General features: G+C 33.2%; 1 protein-coding gene across 1 annotated transcript in view; it reads left to right on the forward strand.

The window, feature by feature from the left end:
* The first annotated feature begins 2,143 nt into the window (after window positions 1-2,143).
* Window positions 2,144-27,042, forward strand: part of LOC310741547 (uncharacterized protein) — an 80,781-nt gene continuing 55,882 nt past the window's right edge. Inside the window, exons 1-24 of the mRNA XM_083569469.1 lie at window positions 2,144-2,300; window positions 4,229-4,289; window positions 7,884-7,987; window positions 8,343-8,391; window positions 8,518-8,673; window positions 8,928-9,101; window positions 9,206-9,238; window positions 9,604-9,621; window positions 10,454-10,471; window positions 11,493-11,627; window positions 12,475-12,648; window positions 12,900-12,932; window positions 14,985-15,002; window positions 15,990-16,124; window positions 16,971-17,144; window positions 17,396-17,428; window positions 19,484-19,501; window positions 20,507-20,641; window positions 21,488-21,661; window positions 21,913-21,945; window positions 24,010-24,027; window positions 25,000-25,134; window positions 25,982-26,155; window positions 26,407-26,439. Coding sequence (XP_083425595.1) covers window positions 4,277-4,289; window positions 7,884-7,987; window positions 8,343-8,391; window positions 8,518-8,673; window positions 8,928-9,101; window positions 9,206-9,238; window positions 9,604-9,621; window positions 10,454-10,471; window positions 11,493-11,627; window positions 12,475-12,648; window positions 12,900-12,932; window positions 14,985-15,002; window positions 15,990-16,124; window positions 16,971-17,144; window positions 17,396-17,428; window positions 19,484-19,501; window positions 20,507-20,641; window positions 21,488-21,661; window positions 21,913-21,945; window positions 24,010-24,027; window positions 25,000-25,134; window positions 25,982-26,155; window positions 26,407-26,439 — 1,987 coding nt within the window. The 5' untranslated portion in view covers window positions 2,144-2,300; window positions 4,229-4,276. The remainder of the gene's footprint in view (window positions 2,301-4,228; window positions 4,290-7,883; window positions 7,988-8,342; window positions 8,392-8,517; window positions 8,674-8,927; window positions 9,102-9,205; window positions 9,239-9,603; window positions 9,622-10,453; window positions 10,472-11,492; window positions 11,628-12,474; window positions 12,649-12,899; window positions 12,933-14,984; window positions 15,003-15,989; window positions 16,125-16,970; window positions 17,145-17,395; window positions 17,429-19,483; window positions 19,502-20,506; window positions 20,642-21,487; window positions 21,662-21,912; window positions 21,946-24,009; window positions 24,028-24,999; window positions 25,135-25,981; window positions 26,156-26,406; window positions 26,440-27,042) is intronic.

Consider the following 27,042-nt stretch of genomic DNA (forward strand, 5'->3'; position numbering starts at 1 on the left):
TTGCGAGAAACCGAGAAGGTTACAATAGCGGCGTGTACAATGCCAGCTTGAAGGCGAAACAGCAGAAGAAAGCCCAGAGTTAACACCTACAGCATCACGCTTCGGTTTTTTTGTGTACCTATTTTAGGCCTTTTGTCATTCTTGCTATTCACATATTTCATTTGATCATCATTTCATCCTGGAAATAGTATTTTGAGGTGGGTGTGAAATGAAACTGAAACTAAACCCCACAGTAATAGTATTTAAAAACTTCACAAGTCTGTAATAAAACAATGTTCAGTATAGTAATGTATTTTGTTTCTGCCTTGTCTTTATAATGAATAAACTTCCACAAACAGGGCCTCATTATGTACATTTTTAAAAATAATTTTAAGTTCCATTATATAGATAATCACCATGAGCTGCATTCACATGTTACATGCATATAAAACAGAACTGTTCTCTAAAGCTATAGCTCACAACCTTTCAATTAAATGGTTATTAAACTGACAGATATGCAACTCGGGAGAAAAGTTCAAACTTGAGTTTACATAAAAAATAACCGATCAAATCACAAAACCTGATTGTGTTTATGTAATTCAGTCAGTTTGTGTGTAGTTTTAAAGCTTCTGTGAGCTTCTATTTTTTAATCCATATTTATTAGTATTGCGCTTTCAACAATGAACATCGTCTTAAAGCAGCTTTACACAAATAATGCGGTGATAAAGAATGAATACAAATGTTTTTTATAAGTGTAAGTTTGTCATCTATTATTCTTCATTAGCATCCCTGTGAAAAGGGTAAATGGATGGTTCTTCCTTTTAGAAGAGAGAAAATCCTACTTTAGATTGGTTTGATCTTAAGAACGTTAGACTTTTAATACTCTTGTTAATTCCCTTGCAAACATTCAAGTCAAGTCAAGAAGCTTTTATTGTCATTTTAACCAATATATCACTGATGCAGTACACAGTGAAGTGAAACAATGTTCCTCCAAGACCCTGGTGCTACATAGACAACATAAAGCTACATAACAGAAAACACTGAGCTGAGGACTGGTAAGTGCTCCACCACATAAAGTGCATCGTGTGCAACCTGGTGCAAACAGTACAAGACAGACAGTGCAAAGACAACACAAGACAGTGTAGGACAAATTCCACCCTTTTCTCAACTCTTCACCTGGGAACTCTGATATACAATATTATATAATATAAATAGGGTATATATATAAAAAAGAGAGTGGTAGCTCAGTGGTTAAGGTGCTGGGTTATTGGTCGGAAGGCCGGATGTTCAAACACCGGTTTAGCCGACCTGCCACTCTTGGCCACTTAAACAAGGCCCTTAACCCTCTGTGCTCCAGGGGCGCCGTATCATGGCTCACCCTGCGCTCTGACCCCAGCTTCTGAGCAAGCTGGGATATGCGAAGAACGAATTTCACCGTGCTGTAATGTATATGTGACAAATAAAGGCTATTATATTTTATATGGCAAAACGTTATTCTAATATATCATTTGTAGCACTTGCTCTGTCCATCAGTTGTAATTTTAACATGGAGGCGTGGTTGGGTGCCAGTATGTATATGGAGGGCTTAGCCTGGGGATCGGGTGGTAATGATCACATGCCTGTGCATAGTTTTAACAAATCATGCTCTTTGATGCAGTTAGGGACGTACATAATTGCATGTATATTACGGTAGGATACTGTATTTGGTAAGAACAGTGATATACTGTAAATGTTAATTACGGTAGTGGTCCTGTATAAATGCTGTATTTTACTGTAAATTTACACCAAAATGATCACATTATGTCTAGATGCTTGGTCCCCTAAAAAACCTATAAAAAAAAAAAAGGGCAAAACCTTAAGTGTATTTTTTTTTTTCATGTCACAAAAAACATATTTCTTAGGACTGTGAGGCAAATTCTGTTTGTCACTTCATCAAGATAAGCAACTAATGAGATTCTGTCAATTAGTGAGTGTCCTGGAATGTGTGAAATCCCTTAAAAGACAAAGCAGAAAACAAACAATTCTTTTTACAATATACTTTTTCTAATAGTCAGTTTATCCAAGTTATCTGAAATGCCATGATCCTTAAAATCTGCCTGACCTTAACTTTAATCATTAAACACTAAAAGCAAGAGAATGCAGAAAAAGAATCCAAACTGGTCTGGCCAGTATTCAGACATAAAAGGTTTACGTTTTAATGATAATGCATCTGTATGATCAGCTGTTGGGTGTGAAAAAGCAAAAAAGCCATAGATTCCTGGCCAGTTTCTGGCAAAGCTACTCATCTTCAGTGAGATAAACGTGGGCCAGTTGGAGCCAAGGTAAGACTTAAAAAACAAAAAGTTGTTAAAAATATTAATAACACTGTGTTTTCTATAGACATTTTGGGAGAACAAAGCATGTCTTACTAATGATTGAATTTTTAATAGCTTTTGTCTTATTAATGAATTAGTCATGCTTTATTTATAAAATTATTACAGGAATTTAAATTATGTAGTTTAGTTTTTCCCAAACAGTATAAATAAACCATATTTTTATTTTTTTTTATTTAATACTAAGTACCCCTTTTATCTTTAAATAATATTATAATAGTTTAAAGATTATACTTTTTTTTTTTTTTTAATAAACTAATATATCTAAACTATCTAAACAGATAATCCTGCAATTGGAATGATTTTGCATGCACAACCTAAAAAGAACCAAATAATATTTACAATTAAACAAAAAAGTAACTGGTTATACGTTATATTGCATACTAGAAATAAATGTAAATAAATTTGAAAAAAGTTCAATATTTTGGTTGAATATTTTATTTTTTTTCCTTGAATGTTTTCTGACTTGAACTGGCAAATCATGACATTTAATTCTTATATATATTTTTTTCAACCTGTGAAGCCAAAAAGTGTGAGCAGTCATTAGGCTACACGTGGATACCTGTATACTTTAATATTATGTAAATTATTTTTTTACATCATAGAAAGCTTTGTGAATTTTGGTAAGATTAAAGACTCATTTAAAATGTAAAATTTAAAATTGGCAGTGAATGTTAGATTATAAGACATCGTGACTGAGTAATGTATTAAGAAATAACAAATGCTGCTTCATGTCAGTCACGACAATAATCTCTGACAACTAAATTCACAATTCATAGAGTGCCAAATGTAAAAGTGTTATCTTCATAGTGTTTCATCTTCATCTTACAATTAATTACAACAACAGATGAACATCATCATAACATATTACACAGTCATTATTTATTAAAACAAAAATAAAGCTAAAATAGAAAAGACATGTGTGAAAAACTATGTACACCTTCCATAGGATTTAAGAAATTAAGTAGCAGCCAGGTGCCGCTAATTATTTTAGCTTAGGTTAAAAAAGGTTACTGGTCTAGAGCATTCAAAAAGAAGAAGATAAATATAGTTTGTTTGGAAATGTTTCAAGACTTCTGTAACAAGGGCCTTTGTACAGACAAGACCAAAAAACGAAACACTGCATATCAGCATGGATATCTGATAACAACTGTCAAGCACTGTGGTGGAGGCGTGATCATTTGGGCTTGTTTTGAACCCACAGGACCTGTTCAACTTGCCTTCATTGAGTTGGCCAAGAACTCTGCCTACCAAGGCATTCTACAGATAAATGTGAGGCCATCTGTCCAACAGCTGAAGCTTGGCAAAAAGTGAGTCATGCAATAAGACAATGATCCCAAGCACACACACAAATCTACAACAAAATGGCTGAAAAAGAACAGAATCAAGGTGTTGCATTGACCCAGTCAAAATCCAGAACTCAACCTCAAAGTCCTGATTTAAAACCTTAAGATAGCCGTCCAAAAACAAATGCCTGCAAACCGCAATAATCAAGTAACCCAAAATTTTCTCGCAGTGATGTGAGAAACTGATAGTCACACAGAACACAATTACTTCGAGTTATTGTTGCTAAAGCTGGTTTTACTAACTATCAGAACAGAAGATGTACTTAGAGTTTCACACATTGTTTTTCCGTTTCATTTTGTTTTTTATAAAAAATAAATAATGACACTGTAATATGTCACATGCTGTTCATATGTAGTTACAAATTTGAAAAGCTGCTAAAGACCAAATAATTTTTTCTGTTATCATCTGGTCTTTAGCAGTGATTTTTATCTCGTTTATGGATTAATTTCCTTCTGTGAAGAATGTAAAAATTGTAGTAGTGCTTCTGGCTGTCTTTGGAATTTGCTCAGTAGCTCTTGTGTTTTACACAGAGGCACCAAAGAGAAACCAGCTGGAGTCCCAAAACCTACCTGAGCACCATGGCATATAAAGGTAAGTTATATATCTTTTAGACTTTTATATAAGAATGTAGCAGTACTATCTTTTAGAAATTAATTGCGATTAAATGTTCTTATTTGCATAGAAGGAAACACATCAAACTTGTTGAGAATGTAGAAAGCAAAAGTATTATGTTCCATTCTTCAGGAAATCAGCATCTGGGTTACTTTTGCACTTTCGATCTGCTATCAAGTCTACAGTTAATCTGATAGTTTCTTAATATCTCATTCCATATCTAGTCCCATTGTTGCTGTTATAAAAAGCTCCACTCGAAGCTTTACCACTAGATTTTTGGGGATTTGTGATCATTTAGCCACAAGGACATTCATGAGATCAGGCACAATGTTGATTAGTGAGGCCTGGGGTGCAGTCATGGGTCGATTTCACCCCAGAGGTGTTTAGTGGGGTTAAAGTCAGGGCTCTGTACAGTCCACTAAAGATCTTTCTCTAACCTTACCTAACTATGTCTTTGTGAAGCAGAGAAGCAACGTCGTGCCAAAACAGGTTTGGAATATTTTGTTTCAATAAAGAGAAATCTTAAGGCTACAAAAAACCCCCAAAGATGTGCTATGCAGTTGTGTGCTTATAGGTTTGTATAAGCAGGTTAAAGAACCATATATGGGTGAGATGTTTAGGAGTCCATCAACTTCTGTCCATATAGTGTAGAAATTGTGTTAATTGTTCTAGTACATTTCAAAAGATTAGTTGAATCCCTATATAGGCACACTAATGGCTGGTTCTATCCGGTTTGCTGTTACAAAATTATTATTCACAAGAATTACATGCATATTTAACGAATTTAACATATTATGTGTGTGTGTGTGTGTGTGTGTGTGTGTGTGTGTGTGTGTGTGTGTGTGTTATGGTTCTGGGAATCCATGTAGAATATCTAGCAAACAAACAAAAATGACAAAAATGTGTTTGAGATACAGTTTCTACCTGATGTAGAGATTCCATAACGTTAGAGGAAGTAGAGCATAAAACCCATGACTCATGTTAAGAAACTCTTATTGTTCACGTCATCCTTTATTTGGTTTTTATATGAAAATATTTTTTTAGACAGTATATGCCATTATGCTGTTGTTCTGCTTGAATAGTAGATGGCTATACAGGTACATGTACAGGTATGCTGCAAAACAAGGTTAAAAACAATATGCTTTATCCACAAGTGACAACTGAGTAAGCACAAATAACTACATTGTGTACTTAGGATTATGGGACTTAAGTTCTGATTGAGATTGTTCTAAATAGTTGGAACTATTTAAGAATGTATGATGAAGCAAAATTGTAAAAAGTAAAAGCTTTCCCTATTGAAACGATGTTTTTTAGTCTAAATCTTTTGGTCTCATTTTATTCAGACTTGTTCTTGACTTGGCCTCTACTCATTTGGTCTTGTCTCTAGTAATGGTCATGGACTTTACAAAGGTTGTCTTGACCATAATAATAGGAAAGACGAGTATCTGGTCTCTTCACAAAACAAATACAAACAGGCTGACTGGACTTTCCAGATTTCACTTCCTGAATACAGTAGCCTATTTGGAGCATTTTTATAGCTAGGCATACGATGAGTGTTTTTTTCACTCATCGTCTGTATGAAAATACAGAAGACTTAAGAGATCATGACTTATTTTTTAATGATCTCGATGATGCTGCCTCTAGAACATGCTTTAATGCTGAATACACAGAAAATAAGTACAGATCACGAGGAAACAATGTTTATGTAAAGATCACGAAAACATTAAGTTGTGATAACGAGAAATGTTTTTTTAATGTAAATTAAATGAAAATGAAGTCATGATCATGACACAACAACTCATTATGATAAAATCATGAAAAAACAAGACAGAAAAAATATTATAATGCCTCGTAGGACTTCAGTACCTTTTAGGACTTCCATAATAAATGTACCTAAATAGTAAGTCAGTAATCCAAATCAGGAATTATTAACATATAGAGTATGAGGAAATATAAAAGAATTATTACATGCTACTGTACTCATCCTACTATTGAATAAAGAAGTGCTTAATATTGTGTTAAAAAGTAGTATAAACAATTTGGACATATACAGTATCTTTCCTTTTTAACCTTCATCGTGGTCACTGAATAATTTGTTTTTATAGTGATTGAATAGAAAGCAGAGATCTAACATTTTCTTTTCTATATATAGTACAGAGCTCAATAATACATCCTCCTTTTTCACTTGTCTGCTTTTAGTTGGACTTGCTTTAAAATTTGAATATGTTAAATGATTGTCAAGGTTTGAAGTTTAAATTATGTTATGAACAAGATTTGCTGATGTAGTTTTGACATGTATACATGACAAAATAAAGGTTAATTCAGTTTATGGTACATAATTGAAAGTCTGAAAGTCATTTACAAGTAAATTAAAAGTAAATTACAGAACACTATAAGTGCAGTCTTATATACAGTATACAATTGTTTGTTGATGAGATATTCTCACCAAAAACATATCTACTGATTTTAAACAGAAACTCAGATGAATCTGTTAAATTCAGATTTATCTGATAAAGTGCAGATCTGATGTGCTGATATGCAGGGAGCGGTGACTAAAATGACCAGTTCCTTTCTGACAGTGTTCCAGCATGTCCTGTTTAAAAGGTTCAGTTTACCATTCAGAGCAATGTGCTGACTGTTGGGTTTTACTTTTGCCTTTCTTACTAGCTTTAATTATACCTGTAATTGACTGAAGAGTTTGAGGGAGGTGGAGAGACAATTTTTGATTAATAATAATCATTCAATTGCAGTCGAAATTCAGGCAAAACCAAACCGACATCCAATCCTTATTACGCAATTCAAGGTGGAATAGACAAATGATAAAACTTGTACAAAACTGGAAAACAAAACACAGAATGCAGGATTAAGATCAAGACCAAAATAAAAATAGAATCCTTTATGAGGCAACGTTTTTATTTTAAATTAGCAGGCTTCATTCATATCAAATTACAACTTGATTAGACAACAAAGAATCTTAGGTTAGTTAACAGTTTAATAGATCATTAATTTTTTGTAACTATGATGCTTTTGATATGGCACATAATTGCTAACTGCTCAGTAAGCCTCTAACACTACATTTAGGTCATGATAATACGTTGGCCAAATGTTTTGCCCTCTCAGTCTAGAAGGAATTTTAGGTTATGATGGTAACAGATTAATAATATTCTGTCTTAACTTTAATATGATTGCTGTGCTGATGTACAGGAACTTTGGTACTGTGCTACCACATGCAGACCACTTTGTCCATGCAGTCAATTCTGATGGAATCATTCTGAATATTCTTAAAAAATATTCTTAAAAAATACTTCAACATGCATGCAGTCTATGCTCCAGCTTGTCATGTCTAGACATCAATAGATAAAGAATCTTTTAAAAAATTGATTGAATGACCAGTTTTAGAAACAATGATGCTGGGAGGTTGGAATGGACCTAGAAATTAAACTACTGATGTAGAAAAATATTTTATACGTTTGTGAAATTACTAAAAAAATTATTTTTAATAAACATGTATTAATGTGTATATAAATAATAAATACAAAAATAAATGTTTTTTTATTTTACTTTATTTTACAGTGATAAGATTGGAAAATTTCCTGAGATTTGTTGCCATCTTGCTTATTTACATGCATGTGGCGAGATCACAAGAATTTCTGGAAATTTCAGACGCGATTGTAGAGGTAATATTTAAAAACTTCTTGTCACACATTGTCAAGTTGGAAGATTTCTAAATGCAAAGTCTAGAGACAAAAGAGTCTAAATAATCAGCAGAAAGGTACTGAAAATTATTTAAAATGTAAAAGCATATAAGAAACATATAAACTGATTAATTTATTCATTGTTAATTCATGAGCCTTCCTCTTTAATGAAATTGTTTGTTACTGTCTGAATTCTAAAGTAAAATCTAGAAAGTAAAATAAGATATTTTTAATGTAAATTTTAAGATAATTTTTAATCTAAAAATGATTATTACAGCAACAAATATTTTGCAACTTTATGCCTAATTATAATTTTTTTCCTGCCAATAAAATTCAGTTTAGTTACACGGAGGGACAAACGCATCATTTAAGGGAAAAACGAGATGGTAAATACAATTTCATAAAAGTTATGTTTAAACATCCTGCATTGAGATTATGATGTATTTGTCTGTTTTATTTATATATAAAGTGCATATAAGTGTAAATAACCAAATCACGTGATTTTTTCCCAGTGAACACAGTGAATACCGATATGACACAATACATGATAATCATTGAGGTGAATGTGTCACAAGCAATTTATGACCAAATCAGATTATCACTGCAGTCCATGACTTCTTTTCAAATTGACAACACCACAGAAATCGACAGCTTTAATATTACAACAGGTAAAATATGTGTCTGAATCTAAGTTATATGTTTCATGCTGTAAGATATTTTACACTATGCTAAATGTACCAATCCCAGCTGGGTTTAGATCACATGATATTCTCCATTCTATCATTATCATTGTACATTGTACAAGTACTGTGAGCATAATGTGACATACTCATAACTAATGTTTTTAAAGTCTGCTTTACGAACACATCCAACACAAACAAAATTACAAATACAAATGAATTATTATTTTTTCATTCTACAGTGTGCAGTTTGAATGATACTGAATATCAGTGCAAGTGTGAGGATCAGTATTTCTGGCCATGTGAAAAGTGCACACAATATGGGTCTTGTAATAATGACACCAGTTCCTCATGTGGCTGCATCAACGCTTTCCCAAATGATGGACAAATCTGCCAACCAAACACTGAGTTGATGAGTAAGTATAAATCTTTTAGATTTTTTAAATATCTCAGGGAAAAAGTTAGAATGGGTCAAATAGAATGTATATTTAATTTTTAATCATGACATTTTGTTTTTTAGATTCTTCTACATGCATATCCACAACAACTCCAGGTAAAAATACATTTGTATTTCTCATCAAAATCTCATTATTACAATTAGTGTTTGACTCATTAATATCATTCTATTAATAGATTGTTGTGCTAAAAGTAACATTAGAGTCTTTTCACATAAACTGAGTTGATTAAGCAAAAAATCTTGTTAAATAAATGACAATAAAAACATTATAGTCATAATCAATTATAGTACTTTACTACATCCATTTGGTATATTGTTTTTAAACATCTGAGATATTATAAATTTTTAAACGTGCCTTAGTTGATTTCATAATAATGTGTAACAGCTTGGAGTTAAATCATTTATTTGTATTCTTTTTCCATCTATTCCCTTCTTTGGCTTTTTCACAAAATAACATGCAGTTCCAACAACAACACCAGGTAAAGATTCAATGATTGTGTGTGTGTGTGTGTGTGTGTGTGTGTGTGTGTGTGTGTGTGTGTGTGTGTGTGTGTGTGCAGCATATAGATGTGTAATATGCACCTAAGATTTAGAAATGTTGCCCTCTTTGAAATAACCATGCAGTTACACCCTACACATGAACTCTAGTAATGGGTAGGTTTTCTGTATTTCCTCCACAAACACAGTGGTGGACAGTAACAAAGGACATGTAATTCATTACACTACTGGAGTAGCTTTTTTATGTATCTGTACTTTACTGAATTATTTCCATTTGGGGAAACTTTTTTTTTAATTCATTACAATTCAAAGTTTAAATTTGTACTTTTTGCCTAACTACATTTTGTAAAATCAGTCGTTCCTTTTGATTTATTAATGGATAAAATCTTAACTGCTCAAACCCACAGCAAGCCACCAATCAGGGTAGAGCACATTCTCTGTTTTAAACTTGTTTTAGTTGCCGCTTGGTGGTATCTACTTATCACCAATATACAATGCAGCTTCAGATCAACAGCAAGCAGAACATTTTGATTGTAATAACCCATGGAAGAAACAACTGTCTCTCATTTGCCACAGCACCTGTAGCCTTATTTGAGCCATTTTTTGGAATTAGTTGAAAAGAAGGTTTGGGGCTCATTATAATTGTAATAGATTTCAATCAGTGTTTGACTCATTAATATTATTCTATTAATAAATTGGTGCAGTAAGAGTAGCATTAGAGTATATTATAATTTATTAGAGTTTATTAATTTATTTGGATTCTTTTTTTTCCATCTATGTTCTTCTTTGGCTTTTTCACAAAATAACATGCAGTTCCAACAACACCACCAGGTAAAGATTCAATGACAGTGTGTGTGTGTTTGTGTGTGTGTGTGTGTGTGTGTGTGTGTGTGTGTGTGTGTGTGTGTGTGTGTGTGTGTGTGTGTGTGTGTGTGTGTGTGTGTGTGTGTATAGATGTGTAATATGTATTTTGGAGATGGATAAACAATTTGACTTTTTAAAGCTGTTGCATTTAAGATTTAGAAATGTTGCTTTCTCTAAAATCACCATGCAATTAAACCCTATACCTGAAGATCAGTAATGGGTAGGTTTTCTGGACTTCCTCCACAAACACAGTGGTGGACAGTAACAAAGTAAATGTAATTCATTACTTTACTTAAGTAGCTTTTTTTTTTTTACGTATCTGTACTTTACTGAATTATTTACATTTGGGGAAACTTTTTTTTTTAATTCACTACATTTCAAAGTCAAATATTTTATTTGTTCTGTTTTAAACTTGTTTTGATTGTTGTTTGTTCGTATCTATTTATCACCAACATACATTTCACTGTCAGCTCAATAGCAAGCAGAACATTTTGATAGTATTACATGATCGAAGAAACTCCTGACTCAAACTCACCACAACACCTGTGTGCTTGTTTAATAGTTTAGTTTGGAAGTTGGCCTTATTGAAGTAGTTGAAAATAAACTGAGTTGATTAAGCAATGAGTCTTGTGAAAAAAAAAAAGATAATAAGAAAATTAAAGCTATTATAAATCTAAGTACTTTTGATACTTAAGTAAATATGAAGGCAAATACATTTGTGCTTTTACTCAAATGAAGGTTTGAAGGAAGCACTTTTACTGAAGTAAGATTTTACTCAGTGTATCTATAATCAACTCAAGTACATGGTTTGTGTACTTCTTCCACCACTGGTAAAACTACATGTCCAGCAGTACCACACACAGCTTAACCTCTCCCAGTATCTACCATAAGATGTGCAGTTCTGACCAGTGTTCTTTATTACTTTGTTGTTGTTGTTATTATTAAACTTTTTCTTTTTAATTATACAATATTATCCCATTTCTTTCAGCTAATTATCTGATGGAAGTTGAGATTGATGCATTAGATATGTTTGTCCTGAATCCATTAAGGGTCGAATTGACAAGAATTAGTTTCCCCATAACAAAAAATAATGTCGAGTTTGTGGAACTTAACATCACTACAGGTAACTGACTTTTCAGTTTCTATTGAGTCTCACAGTCACATTGTGTTTGAAATTATATGATCCCACTTACAATAGAGTCATACAGAATATTACTGATATTGTTCTCCTTTGTTTTTAATAACCTTAAACTAAAATATTTTCATGAGATTAGAACACAATCATTGTAGCAGCGTTCAGGGTTTTTAAAAAAAAATTTAAGTCACTGGGTGGTGCTGACAAAATGAAAAATTCTCTATGATTGTATGCAGAAATGGGCATGAAGTTGGAGAGGAATCATTTTTTAATGTAAAATAATAGTAGATCCTACAGTGTGTGTGCAAGCAGGAATTCAGAAATTATGAAATGCTTGTTTTTGTTTATTAACTTTTGCACTGTGAAATATCTGCTCACAAACGCAAAGAAAAGGCAATAAATAGATTTTCATATCCAAAACTACAGTGGTTATTATAGTAACTCATTTGGAAATGGTAGAGGAAAACAAGTCTAACTCTGCTGCTAGCATACTCTAGTGATTTATTATTTTATAAAAAGATCACTACATTATGAAGATTCATTTTTATTCGCTACTTTCACACCTGTTTAATCTAGAAATCAAAACCCGTTTTATATATTATGTCGCCACCCAGTGGTCAATAAATCAAACTGACGTATCATCCACAAATAGCTCCAAAAAAACCCTGTTACTTTCTTTCTTTGTTTCTTTATTTATTACCGCATACGCTATAAAATATCTTTAACATGCAAATGACCTGGAATTAATTATCACTCAGATTCATTTAAAATATATTTTAAAATCACAGCACTGTTTTAACACAATTTCACCTCATTATGTTTTTTGATTTCACAGTGTGCAGTTTGAATGATACTGAATATCAGTGCAAGTGTGAGGATCAGTATTTCTGGCCATGTGAAAAGTGCACACAATATGGGTCTTGTAATAACGTCACCAGTTCCTCATGTGGCTGCATCAACGCTTTCCCAAATGATGGACAATTCTGCCAACCAACCAATGAGTCAATGAGTATGTATGAATTGCAACAGGAAACATAAGCCTGACAAATTTTATTTAATATATTACTTCATTGGTATACTATGGCAACCATTTGCTGTCAAATTCATTTCAATTTGAAAAGTTTTTGTATTGATAGAATCAAATACTTAGTTCCATTTAAATCTACACAAATCCTAACCAACATTTTCTTTTATTTATTGTGTTATGTGTTATATGTGTTAAATACAATGTATTTTTAATCATGACATTTTGTTTTATAGATTCTTCTACATGCATATCCACAACAACTCCAGGTAAAAATACACTTGAGAAAAAAATAAAAGTAAAACTACACTAGAGAACGCCCTCTCTGTTTTGAATTTGTTTCTAGGAGCTGCTTTGCGTATCTACTTATTACCAACATACATTTCATCTTCAGTTCAACAGCAGGCAGAACATTTTGATAGCAATAAATGATGAAAGAATCTCCTGACTTGAGCTTGCCACAACAACTGTGGTCTTATTTGTGTGATTTCTTGGAAGTACCATATTTTTCGGACTATAAGGCCCTACTTTTTCCTACGCTTTGAACCCTGCGGCTTAAACAACAAAGTGGCTAATTTATGGATTTTTCCTGGCTTTTTCCCAGTTTCACAAACTTCAAGCCAACAAACTGAGCGACATAACATTAGACCAATGAAATTTCTGAACGGAAACGAAAAAACGCACCTCTTTAGACGATGCCAAAAGATAAACTCCCAAGAGAAATAGTTGTGAAAGGAAGGAGGAAGACAGTGAACAATGACTTTCTTGGTCGGCTACTGTTTAGATACAAGCCGTTGTATCCAGTTGAGTCTGGGTGATGGGAGAGCTCGCTAACTCCAGTTACAACAGAAATCATATAAGCAAAGACAGGTTTCCAAAACTCGTGCTTTTAAATTTTTCTTGGCAACAGCGTTACGGGTTAGTCAAAGAAACTTAGAAATCAGCATCAGAAAATAATAAGGACATATTCCTCGTCTTGCACACATGCAGTAAAACCGGAAAAAATGCAGTGCCAGGCTAGTCCCATAATACCGCTATGCTCCTAAAGGAAGCCCAACATATTTCACCCGTTACACCGTGTGTAGCGCGTCTTTCGTTTCAGCCTGTGTAAAGTACATTAGTGTAGACATTTATAGACTAATAGACTGGTGCGGCTTATTTATGTAAAAAAATTAAAATATTTGTAATTTCAGTGGGTGCGGCTTATATATGTGTGTGCTTTATAGTCCGGAAATTACGGTAGTAAAAGGAAGATTTTGGGCTCATGATTTTCTTAAACATCTGAGATTTTATACATTTTTAAACATGGCTTAGTTGATTTTATAATAATATGTAACAGCATGGAGTTAAATCATTTATTTGTATTCTAATTTTCCATTAATTCCTTTCTTTGGCTTTTCCCACAAAATGACATGCAGTTCCATCAACAACACCAGGTAAAGATTTAGTGACAGTGTGTGTGTGTGTGTGTGTGTGTGTGTGTGTGTGTGTGTGTGTGTGTGTGTGTGTGTGTGTGTGTTCAGCATATAGATGTGTTATATGTCTTTTGTAGATGGATCATAAATTAGTCTTTTTAAAGCTGTTGCATGTAAGATTTAAAAATGTTGCCCTCTCTGGAGGAACCATGCAGTTACACCCTCCTCCTGATCTCTAGTAATGGGTAGGTTTTCTGGACTTCCTCAACATACCCAGTGGTGGACAGTAACAAAGTAAATGTAATTCATTGCTGTTCTTATGTAGTTTTTTCCCACATATCTGTACTTTATTGAATTATTTCTATTTGGGGAAACTTTTTGTTTTAAGTTCACTACATTTCAAAGTCGAAATTCGTACTTTTTGCCTAACTACATTTTGTAAAATCAGTCGTTCCTTTTGATTTATTAATGGATAAAATCTTAACTGCTCAAACCCACAGCAAGCCACCAATCAGGGTAGAGCACATTCTCTGTTTTAAACTTGTTTTAGTTGCCGCTTGGTGGTATCTACTTATCACCAATATACAATACAGCTTCAGATCAACAGCAAGCAGAACATTTTGATTGTAATAACCCATGGAAGAAACAACTGTCTCTCACTTGCCACAGCACCTGTAGCCTTATTTGAGCCATTTTTTGGAATTAGTTGAAAAGAAGCTTTGGGGCTCATTATAATTGTTATAGATTTCAATCAGTGTTTGACTCATTAATATTATTCTATTAATAGATTGGTGCAGTAAGAGTAGCATTAGAGTATATTATAATTTATTAGAGTTTAATAATTTATTTGTATTTTTTTTTTTCCATCTATGTTCTTCTTTGGCTTTTTCACAAAATAACATGCAGTTCCAACAACACCACCAGGTAAAGATTCAATGACAGTGTGTGTGTGTGTGTGTGTGTGTGTGTGTGTGTGTGTGTGTGTGTGTGTGTGTGTGTGTGTGTGTGTATAGATGTGTAATATGTATTTTGGAGATGGATAAAAAATGTGACTTTTTAAAGCTGTTGCATTTAAGATTTAGAAATGTTGCTTTCTCTAAAATCACCATGCAATTAAACCCTATACCTGAAGATCAGTAATGGGTAGGTTTTCTGGACTTCCTCCACAAACACAGTGGTGGACAGTAACAAAGTAAATGTAATTCATTACTTTACTTAAGTAGCTTTTTTTTTTTTACGTATCTGTACTTTACTGAATTATTTACATTTGGGGAAACTTTTTCTTTTAATTCACTACATTTCAAAGTCAAATATTTTATTTGTTCTGTTTTAAACTTGTTTTGATTGTTGTTTGTTCGTATCTATTTATCACCAACATACATTTCACTGTCAGCTCAATAGCAAGCAGAACATTTTGATAGTATTACATGATCGAAGAAACTCCTGACTCAAACTCACCACAACACCTGTGTGCTTGTTTAATAGTTTAGTTTGGAAGTTGGCCTTATTGAAGTAGTTGAAAATAAACTGAGTTGATTAAGCAATGAGTCTTGTGAAAAAAAAAAAGATAATAAGAAATTTAAAGCTATTATAAATCTAAGTACTTTTGATACTTAAGTAAATATGAAGGCAAATACATTTGTGCTTTTACTCAAATGAAGGTTTGAAGGAAGCACTTTTACTGAAGTAAGATTTTACTCAGTGTATCTATAATCAACTCAAGTACATGGTTTGTGTACTTCTTCCACCACTGGTAAAACTACATGTCCAGCAGTACCACACACAGCTAAACCTCTCCCAGTATCTACCATAAGATGTGCAGTTCTGACCAGTGTTCTTTATTACTTTGTTGTTGTTGTTATTATTAAACTTTTTCTTTTTAATTATACAATATTTTCCCATTTCTTTCAGCTAATTATCTGATGGAAGTTGAGATTGATGCATTAGATATGTTTGTCCTGAATCCATTAAGGGTCGAATTGACAAGAATTAGTTTCCCCATAACAAAAAATAATGTCGAGTTTGTGGAACTTAACATCACTACAGGTAACTGACTTTTCAGTTTCTATTGAGTCTCACAGTCACATTGTGTTTGAAATTATATGATCCCACTTACAATAGAGTCATACAGAATATTACTGATATTGTTCTCCTTTGTTTTTAATAACCTTAAACTAAAATATTTTCATGAGATTAGAACACAATCATTGTAGCAGCGTTCAGGGTTTTTAAAAAATTTTTTAAGTCACTGGGTGGTGCTGACAAAATGAAAAATTCTCTATGATTGTATGCAGAAATGGGCATGAAGTTGGAGAGGAATCATTTTTTAATGTAAAATAATAGTAGATCCTACAGTGTGTGTGCAAGCAGGAATTCAGAAATTATGAAATGCTTGTTTTTGTTTATTAACTTTGCACTGTGAAATATCTGCTCACAAACGCAAAGAAAAGGCAATAAATAGATTTTCATATCCAAAACTACAGTGGTTATTATAGTAACTCATTTGGAAATGGTAGAGGAAAACAAGTCTAACTCTGCTGCTAGCATACTCTAGTGATTTATTATTTTATAAAAAGATCACTACATTATGAAGATTCATTTTTATTCGCTACTTTCACACCTGTTTAATCTAGAAATCAAAACCCGTTTTATATATTATGTCGCCACCCAGTGGTCAATAAATCAAACTGACGTATCATCCACAAATAGCTCCAAAAAAAACCTGTTACTTTCTTTCTTTGTTTCTTTATTTATTACCGCATACGCTATAAAATATCTTTAACATGCAAATGACCTGGAATTAATTATCACTCAGATTCATTTAAAATATATTTTAAAATCACAGCACTGTTTTAACACAATTTCACCTCATTATGTTTTTTGATTTCACAGTGTGCAGTTTGAATGATACTGAATATCAGTGCAAGTGTGAGGATCAGTATTTCTGGCCATGTGAAAAGTGCACACAATATGGGTCTTGTAATAACGTCACCAGTTCCTCATGTGGCTGCATCAACGCTTTCCCAAATGATGGACAATTCTGCCAACCAACCAATGAGTCAATGAGTATGTATGAATTGCAACAGGAAACATAAGCCTGACAAATTTTATTTAATATATTACTTCATTGGTATACTATGGCAACCATTTGCTGTCAAATTCATTTCAATTTGAAAAGTTTTTGTATTGATAGAATCAAATACTTAGTTCCATTTAAATCTACACAAATCCTAACCAACATTTTCTTTTATTTATTGTGTTATGTGTTATATGTGTTAAATACAATGTATTTTTAATCATGACATTTTGTTTTATAGATTCTTCTACATGCATATCCACAACAACTCCAGGTAAAAATACACTTGAGAAAAAAATTAAAGTAAAACTACACTAGAGAACGCCCTCTCTGTTTTGAATTTGTTTCTAGGAGCTGCTTTGCGTATCTACTTATTACCAACATACATTTCATCTTCAGTTCAACAGCAGGCAGAACATTTTGATAGCAATAAATGATGAAAGAATCTCCTGACTTGAGCTTGCCACAACAACTGTGGTCTTATTTGTGTGATTTCTTGGAAGTACCATATTTTTCGGACTATAAGGCCCTACTTTTTCCTACGCTTTGAACCCTGCGGCTTAAACAACAAAGTGGCTAATTTATGGATTTTTCCTGGCTTTTTCCCAGTTTCACAAACTTCAAGCCAACAAACTGAGCGACATAACATTAGACCAATGAAATTTCTGAACGGAAACGAAAAAACGCACCTCTTTAGACGATGCCAAAAGATAAACTCCCAAGAGAAATAGTTGTGAAAGGAAGGAGGAAGACAGTGAACAATGACTTTCTTGGTCGGCTACTGTTTAGATACAAGCCGTTGTATCCAGTTGAGTCTGGGTGATGGGAGAGCTCGCTAACTCCAGTTACAACAGAAATCATATAAGCAAAGACAGGTTTCCAAAACTCGTGCTTTTAAATTTTTCTTGGCAACAGCGTTACAGGTTAGTCAAAGAAACTTAGAAATCAGCATCAGAAAATAATAAGGACATATTCCTCGTCTTGCACACATGCAGTAAAACCGGAAAAAATGCAGTGCCAGGCTAGTCCCATAATACCGCTATGCTCCTAAAGGAAGCCCAACATATTTCACCCGTTACACCGTGTGTAGCGCGTCTTTCGTTTCAGCCTGTGTAAAGTACATTAGTGTAGACATTTATAGACTAATAGACTGGTGCGGCTTATTTATGTAAAAAATTTAAAATATTTGTAATTTCAGTGGGTGCGGCTTATATATGTGTGTGCTTTATAGTCCGGAAATTACGGTAGTAAAAGGAAGATTTTGGGCTCATGATTTTCTTAAACATCTGAGATTTTATACATTTTTAAACATGGCTTAGTTGATTTTATAATAATATGTAACAGCATGGAGTTAAATCATTTATTTGTATTCTAATTTTCCATTAATTCCTTTCTTTGGCTTTTCCCACAAAATGACATGCAGTTCCATCAACAACACCAGGTAAAGATTTAGTGACAGTGTGTGTGTGTGTGTGTGTGTGTGTGTGTGTGTGTGTGTGTGTGTGTGTGTGTGTGTGTGTGTGTGTGTTCAGCATATAGATGTGTTATATGTCTTTAGTAGATGGATCATAAATTAGTCTTTTAAAAGCTGTTGCATGTAAGATTTAAAAATGTTGCCCTCTCTGGAGGAACCATGCAGTTACACCCTCCTCCTGATCTCTAGTAATGGGTAGGTTTTCTGGACTTCCTCAACATACCCAGTGGTGGACAGTAACAAAGTAAATGTAATTCATTGCTGTTCTTATGTAGTTTTTTCCCACATATCTGTACTTTATTGAATTATTTCTATTTGGGGAAACTTTTTGTTTTAAGTTCACTACATTTCAAAGTCGAAATTCGTACTTTTTGCCTAACTACATTTTGTAAAATCAGTCGTTCCTTTTGATTTATTAATGGATAAAATCTAACTGCTCAAACCCACAGCAAGTCACCAATCAGGGTAGAGCACATTCTCTGTTTTAAACTTGTTTTAGTTGCCGCTTGGTGGTATCTACTTATCACCAATATACAATACAGCTTCAGATCAACAGCAAGCAGAACATTTTGATTGTAATAACCCATGGAAGAAACAACTGTCTCTCATTTGCCACAGCACCTGTAGCCTTATTTGAGCCATTTTTTGGAATTAGTTGAAAAGAAGGTTTGGGGCTCATTATAATTGTTATAGATTTCAATCAGTGTTTGACTCATTAATATTATTCTATTAATAGATTGGTGCAGTAAGAGTAGCATTAGAGTATATTATAATTTATTACAGTTTAATAATTTATTTGGATTCTTTTGTTTCCATCTATGTTCTTCTTTGGCTTTTTCACAAAATAACATGCAGTTCCAACAACACCACCAGGTAAAGATTCAATGACAGTGTGTGTGTGTGTGTGTGTGTGTGTGTGTGTGTGTGTGTGTGTGTGTGTGTGTGTGTGTGTGTGTGTGTGTGTGTGTGTGTGTGTATAGATGTGTAATATGTATTTTGGAGATGGATAAACAATTTGACTTTTTAAAGCTGTTGCATTTAAGATTTAGAAATGTTGCTTTCTCTAAAATCACCATGCAATTAAACCCTATACCTGAAGATCAGTAATGGGTAGGTTTTCTGGACTTCCTCCACAAACACAGTGGTGGACAGTAACAAAGTAAATGTAATTCATTACTTTACTTAAGTAGCTTTTTTTTTTTTACGTATCTGTACTTTACTGAATTATTTACATTTGGGGAAACTTTTTCTTTTAATTCACTACATTTCAAAGTCAAATATTTTATTTGTTCTGTTTTAAACTTGTTTTGATTGTTGTTTGTTCGTATCTATTTATCACCAACATACATTTCACTGTCAGCTCAATAGCAAGCAGAACATTTTGATAGTATTACATGATCGAAGAAACTCCTGACTCAAACTCACCACAACACCTGTGTGCTTGTTTAATAGTTTAGTTTGGAGGTTGGCCTTATTGAAGTAGTTGAAAATAAACTGAGTTGATTAAGCAATGAGTCTTGTGAAAAAAAAAAAGATAATAAGAAAATTAAAGCTATTATAAATCTAAGTACTTTTGATACTTAAGTAAATATGAAGGCAAATACATTTGTGCTTTTACTCAAATGAAGGTTTGAAGGAAGCACTTTTACTGAAGTAAGATTTTACTCAGTGTATCTATAATCAACTCAAGTACATGGTTTGTGTACTTCTTCCACCACTGGTAAAACTACATGTCCAGCAGTACCACACACAGCTTAACCTCTCCCAGTATCTACCATAAGATGTGCAGTTCTGACCAGTGTTCTTTATTACTTTGTTGTTGTTGTTATTATTAAACTTTTTCTTTTTAATTATACAATATTATCCCATTTCTTTCAGCTAATTATCTGATGGAAGTTGAGATTGATGCATTAGATATGTTTGTCCTGAATCCATTAAGGGTCGAATTGACAAGAATTAGTTTCCCCATAACAAAAAATAATGTCGAGTTTGTGGAACTTAACATCACTACAGGTAACTGACTTTTCAGTTTCTATTGAGTCTCACAGTCACATTGTGTTTGAAATTATATGATCCCACTTACAATAGAGTCATACAGAATATTACTGATATTGTTCTCCTATGTTTTTAATAACCTTAAACTAAAATATTTTCATGAGATTAGAACACAATCATTGTAGCAGCGTTCAGGGTTTTTAAAAAAATGTTTAAATCACTGGGTGGTGCTGACAAAATGAAAAATTCTCTATGATTGTATGCAGAAATGGGCATGAAGTTGGAGAGGAATCATTTTTTAATGTAAAATAATAGTAGATCCTACAGTGTGTGTGCAAGCAGGAATTCAGAAATTATGAAATGCTTGTTTTTGTTTATTAACTTTGCACTGTGAAATATCTGCTCACAAACGCAAAGAAAAGGCAATAAATAGATTTTCATATCCAAAACTACAGTGGTTATTATAGTAACTCATTTGGAAATGGTAGAGGAAAACAAGTCTAACTCTGCTGCTAGCATACTCTAGTGATTTATTATTTTATAAAAAGATCACTACATTATGAAGATTCATTTTTATTCGCTACTTTCACACCTGTTTAATCTAGAAATCAAAACCCGTTTTATATATTATGTCGCCACCCAGTGGTCAATAAATCAAACTGACGTATCATCCACAAATAGCTCCAAAAAAACCCTGTTACTTTCTTTCTTTGTTTCTTTATTTATTACCGCAAACGCTAAAAAATATCTTTAACATGCAAATGACCTGGAATTAATTATCACTCAGATTCATTTAAAATATATTTTAAAATCACAGCACTGTTTTAACACAATTTCACCTCATTATGTTTTTTGATTTCACAGTGTGCAGTTTGAATGATACTGAATATCAGTGCAAGTGTGAGGATCAGTATTTCTGGCCATGTGAAAAGTGCACACAATATGGGTCTTGTAATAACGTCACCAGTTCCTCATGTGGCTGCATCAACGCTTTCCCAAATGATGGACAATTCTGCCAACCAACCAATGAGTCAATGAGTATGTATGAATTGCAACAGGAAACATAAGCCTGACAAATTTTATTTAATATATTACTTCATTGGTATACTATGGCAACCATTTGCTGTCAAATTCATTTCAATTTGAAAAGTTTTTGTATTGATAGAATCAAATACTTAGTTCCATTTAAATCTACACAAATCCTAACCAACATTTTCTTTTATTTATTGTGTTATGTGTTATATGTGTTAAATACAATGTATTTTTAATCATGACATTTTGTTTTATAGATTCTTCTACATGCATATCCACAACAACTCCAGGTAAAAATACACTTGAGAAAAAAATTAAAGTAAAACTACACTAGAGAACGCCCTCTCTGTTTTGAATTTGTTTCTAGGAGCTGCTTTGCGTATCTACTTATTACCAACATACATTTCATCTTCAGTTCAACAGCATGCAGAACATTTTGATAGCAATAAATGATGAAAGAATCTCCTGACTTGAGCTTGCCACAACAACTGTGGTCTTATTTGTGTGATTTCTTGGAAGTACCATATTTTTCGGACTATAAGGCCCTACTTTTTCCTACGCTTTGAACCCTGCGGCTTAAACAACAAAGTGGCTAATTTATGGATTTTTCCTGGCTTTTTCCCAGTTTCACAAACTTCAAGCCAACAAACTGAGCGACATAACATTAGACCAATGAAATTTCTGAACGGAAACGAAAAAACGCACCTCTTTAGACGATGCCAAAAGATAAACTCCCAAGAGAAATAGTTGTGAAAGGAAGGAGGAAGACAGTGAACAATGACTTTCTTGGTCGGCTACTGTTTAGATACAAGCCGTTGTATCCAGTTGAGTCTGGGTGATGGGAGAGCTCGCTAACTCCAGTTACAACAGAAATCATATAAGCAAAGACAGGTTTCCAAAACTCGTGCTTTTAAATTTTTCTTGGCAACAGCGTTACGGGTTAGTCAAAGAAACTTAGAAATCAGCATCAGAAAATAATAAGGACATATTCCTCGTCTTGCACACATGCAGTAAAACTGGAAAAAATGCAGTGCCAGGCTAGTCCCATAATACCGCTATGCTCCTAAAGGAAGCCCAAATTATTTCACCCGTTACACCGTGTGTAGCGCGTCTTTCGTTTCAGCCTGTGTAAAGTACATTAGTGTAGACATTTATAGACTAATAGACTGGTGCGGCTTATTTATGTAAAAAATTTAAAATATTTGTAATTTCAGTGGGTGCGGCTTATATATGTGTGTGCTTTATAGTCCGGAAATTACGGTAGTAAAAGGAAGATTTTGGGCTCATGATTTTCTTAAACATCTGAGATTTTATACATTTTTAAACATGGCTTAGTTGATTTTATAATAATATGTAACAGCATGGAGTTAAATCATTTATTTGTATTCTAATTTTCCATTAATTCCTTTCTTTGGCTTTTCCCACAAAATGACATGCAGTTCCATCAACAACACCAGGTAAAGATTTAGTGACAGTGTGTGTGTGTGTGTGTGTGTGTGTGTGTGTGTGTGTGTGTGTGTGTGTGTGTGTGTGTGTGTGTGTGTGTGTGTGTTCAGCATATAGATGTGTTATATGTCTTTTGTAGATGGATCATAAATTAGTCTTTTTAAAGCTGTTGCATGTAAGATTTAAAAATGTTGCCCTCTCTGGAGGAACCATGCAGTTACACCCTCCACCTGATTTCTAGTAATGGGTAGGTTTTCTGGACTTCCTCAACATACCCAGTGGTGGACAGTAACAAAGTAAATGTAATTCATTGCTGTTCTTATGTAGTTTTTTCCCACATATCTGTACTTTATTGAATTATTTCTATTTGGGGAAACTTTTTGTTTTAAGTTCACTACATTTCAAAGTCGAAATTCGTACTTTTTGCCTAACTACATTTTGTAAAATCAGTCGTTCCTTTTGATTTATTAATGGATAAAATCTTAACTGCTCAAACCCACAGCAAGCCACCAATCAGGGTAGAGCACATTCTCTGTTTTAAACTTGTTTTAGTTGCCGCTTGGTGGTATCTACTTATCACCAATATACAATACAGCTTCAGATCAACAGCAAGCAGAACATTTTGATTGTAATAACCCATGGAAGAAACAACTGTCTCTCACTTGCCACAGCACCTGTAGCCTTATTTGAGCCATTTTTTGGAATTAGTTGAAAAGAAGCTTTGGGGCTCATTATAATTGTTATAGATTTCAATCAGTGTTTGACTCATTAATATTATTCTATTAATAGATTGGTGCAGTAAGAGTAGCATTAGAGTATATTATAATTTATTAGAGTTTAATAATTTATTTGTATTTTTTTTTTTCTATCTATGTTCTTCTTTGGCTTTTTCACAAAATAACATGCAGTTCCAACAACACCACCAGGTAAAGATTCAATGACAGTGTGTGTGTGTGTGTGTGTGTGTGTGTGTGTGTGTGTGTGTGTGTGTGTGTGTATAGATGTGTAATATGTATTTTGGAGATGGATAAAAAATGTGACTTTTTAAAGCTGTTGCATTTAAGATTTAGAAATGTTGCTTTCTCTAAAATCACCATGCAATTAAACCCTATACCTGAAGATCAGTAATGGGTAGGTTTTCTGGACTTCCTCCACAAACACAGTGGTGGACAGTAACAAAGTAAATGTAATTCATTACTTTACTTAAGTAGCTTTTTTTTTTTTACGTATCTGTACTTTACTGAATTATTTACATTTGGGGAAACTTTTTCTTTTAATTCACTACATTTCAAAGTCAAATATTTTATTTGTTCTGTTTTAAACTTGTTTTGATTGTTGTTTGTTCGTATCTATTTATCACCAACATACATTTCACTGTCAGCTCAATAGCAAGCAGAACATTTTGATAGTATTACATGATCGAAGAAACTCCTGACTCAAACTCACCACAACACCTGTGTGCTTGTTTAATAGTTTAGTTTGGAAGTTGGCCTTATTGAAGTAGTTGAAAATAAACTGAGTTGATTAAGCAATGAGTCTTGTGAAAAAAAAAAGATAATAAGAAAATTAAAGCTATTATAAATCTAAGTACTTTTGATACTTAAGTAAATATGAAGGCAAATACATTTGTGCTTTTACTCAAATGAAGGTTTGAAGGAAGCACTTTTACTGAAGTAAGATTTTACTCAGTGTATCTATAATCAACTCAAGTACATGGTTTGTGTACTTCTTCCACCACTGGTAAAACTACATGTCCAGCAGTACCACACACAGCTAAACCTCTCCCAGTATCTACCATAAGATGTGCAGTTCTGACCAGTGTTCTTTATTACTTTGTTGTTGTTGTTATTATTAAACTTTTTCTTTTTAATTATACAATATTTTCCCATTTCTTTCAGCTAATTATCTGATGGAAGTTGAGATTGATGCATTAGATATGTTTGTCCTGAATCCATTAAGGGTCGAATTGACAAGAATTAGTTTCCCCATAACAAAAAATAATGTCGAGTTTGTGGAACTTAACATCACTACAGGTAACTGACTTTTCAGTTTCTATTGAGTCTCACAGTCACATTGTGTTTGAAATTATATGATCCCACTTACAATAGAGTCATACAGAATATTACTGATATTGTTCTCCTTTGTTTTTAATAACCTTAAACTAAAATATTTTCATGAGATTAGAACACAATCATTGTAGCAGCGTTCAGGGTTTTTAAAAAAATTTTTAAGTCACTGGGTGGTGCTGACAAAATGAAAAATTCTCTATGATTGTATGCAGAAATGGGCATGAAGTTGGAGAGGAATCATTTTTTAATGTAAAATAATAGTAGATCCTACAGTGTGTGTGCAAGCAGGAATTCAGAAATTATGAAATGCTTGTTTTTGTTTATTAACTTTTGCACTGTGAAATATCTGCTCACAAACGCAAAGAAAAGGCAATAAATTGATTTTAATATCCAAAACTACAGTGGTTATTATAGTAACTCATTTGGAAATGGTAGAGGAAAACAAGTCTAACTCTGCTGCTAGCATACTCTAGTGATTTATTATTTTATAAAAAGATCACTACATTATGAAGATTCATTTTTATTCGCTACTTTCACACCTGTTTAATCTAGAAATCAAAACCCGTTTTATATATTATGTCGCCACCCAGTGGTCAATAAATCAAACTGACGTATCATCCACAAATAGCTCCAAAAAAACCCTGTTACTTTCTTTCTTTGTTTCTTTATTTATTACCGCATACGCTATAAAATATCTTTAACATGCAAATGACCTGGAATTAATTATCACTCAGATTCATTTAAAATATATTTTAAAATCACAGCACTGTTTTAACACAATTTCACCTCATTATGTTTTTTGATTTCACAGTGTGCAGTTTGAATGATACTGAATATCAGTGCAAGTGTGAGGATCAGTATTTCTGGCCATGTGAAAAGTGCACACAATATGGGTCTTGTAATAACGTCACCAGTTCCTCATGTGGCTGCATCAACGCTTTCCCAAATGATGGACAATTCTGCCAACCAACCAATGAGTCAATGAGTATGTATGAATTGCAACAGGAAACATAAGCCTGACAAATTTTATTTAATATATTACTTCATTGGTATACTATGGCAACCATTTGCTGTCAAATTCATTTCAATTTGAAAAGTTTTTGTATTGATAGAATCAAATACTTAGTTCCATTTAAATCTACACAAATCCTAACCAACATTTTCTTTTATTTATTGTGTTATGTGTTATATGTGTTAAATACAATGTATTTTTAATCATGACATTTTGTTTTATAGATTCTTCTACATGCATATCCACAACAACTCCAGGTAAAAATACACTTGAGAAAAAAATTAAAGTAAAACTACACTAGAGAACGCCCTCTCTGTTTTGAATTTGTTTCTAGGAGCTGCTTTGCGTATCTACTTATTACCAACATACATTTCATCTTCAGTTCAACAGCAGGCAGAACATTTTGATAGCAATAAATGATGAAAGAATCTCCTGACTTGAGCTTGCCACAACAACTGTGGTCTTATTTGTGTGATTTCTTGGAAGTACCATATTTTTCGGACTATAAGGCCCTACTTTTTCCTACGCTTTGAACCCTGCGGCTTAAACAACAAAGTGGCTAATTTATGGATTTTTCCTGGCTTTTTCCCAGTTTCACAAACTTCAAGCCAACAAACTGAGCGACATAACATTAGACCAATGAAATTTCTGAACGGAAACGAAAAAACGCACCTCTTTAGACGATGCCAAAAGATAAACTCCCAAGAGAAATAGTTGTGAAAGGAAGGAGGAAGACAGTGAACAATGACTTTCTTGGTCGGCTACTGTTTAGATACAAGCCGTTGTATCCAGTTGAGTCTGGGTGATGGGAGAGCTCGCTAACTCCAGTTACAACAGAAATCATATAAGCAAAGACAGGT

The sequence above is a fragment of the Silurus aristotelis genome (genome assembly GCF_946808225.1).
Source record: "Silurus aristotelis genome assembly, chromosome: 18".
Classification (NCBI taxonomy): Eukaryota; Metazoa; Chordata; class Actinopteri; order Siluriformes; family Siluridae; genus Silurus; species Silurus aristotelis.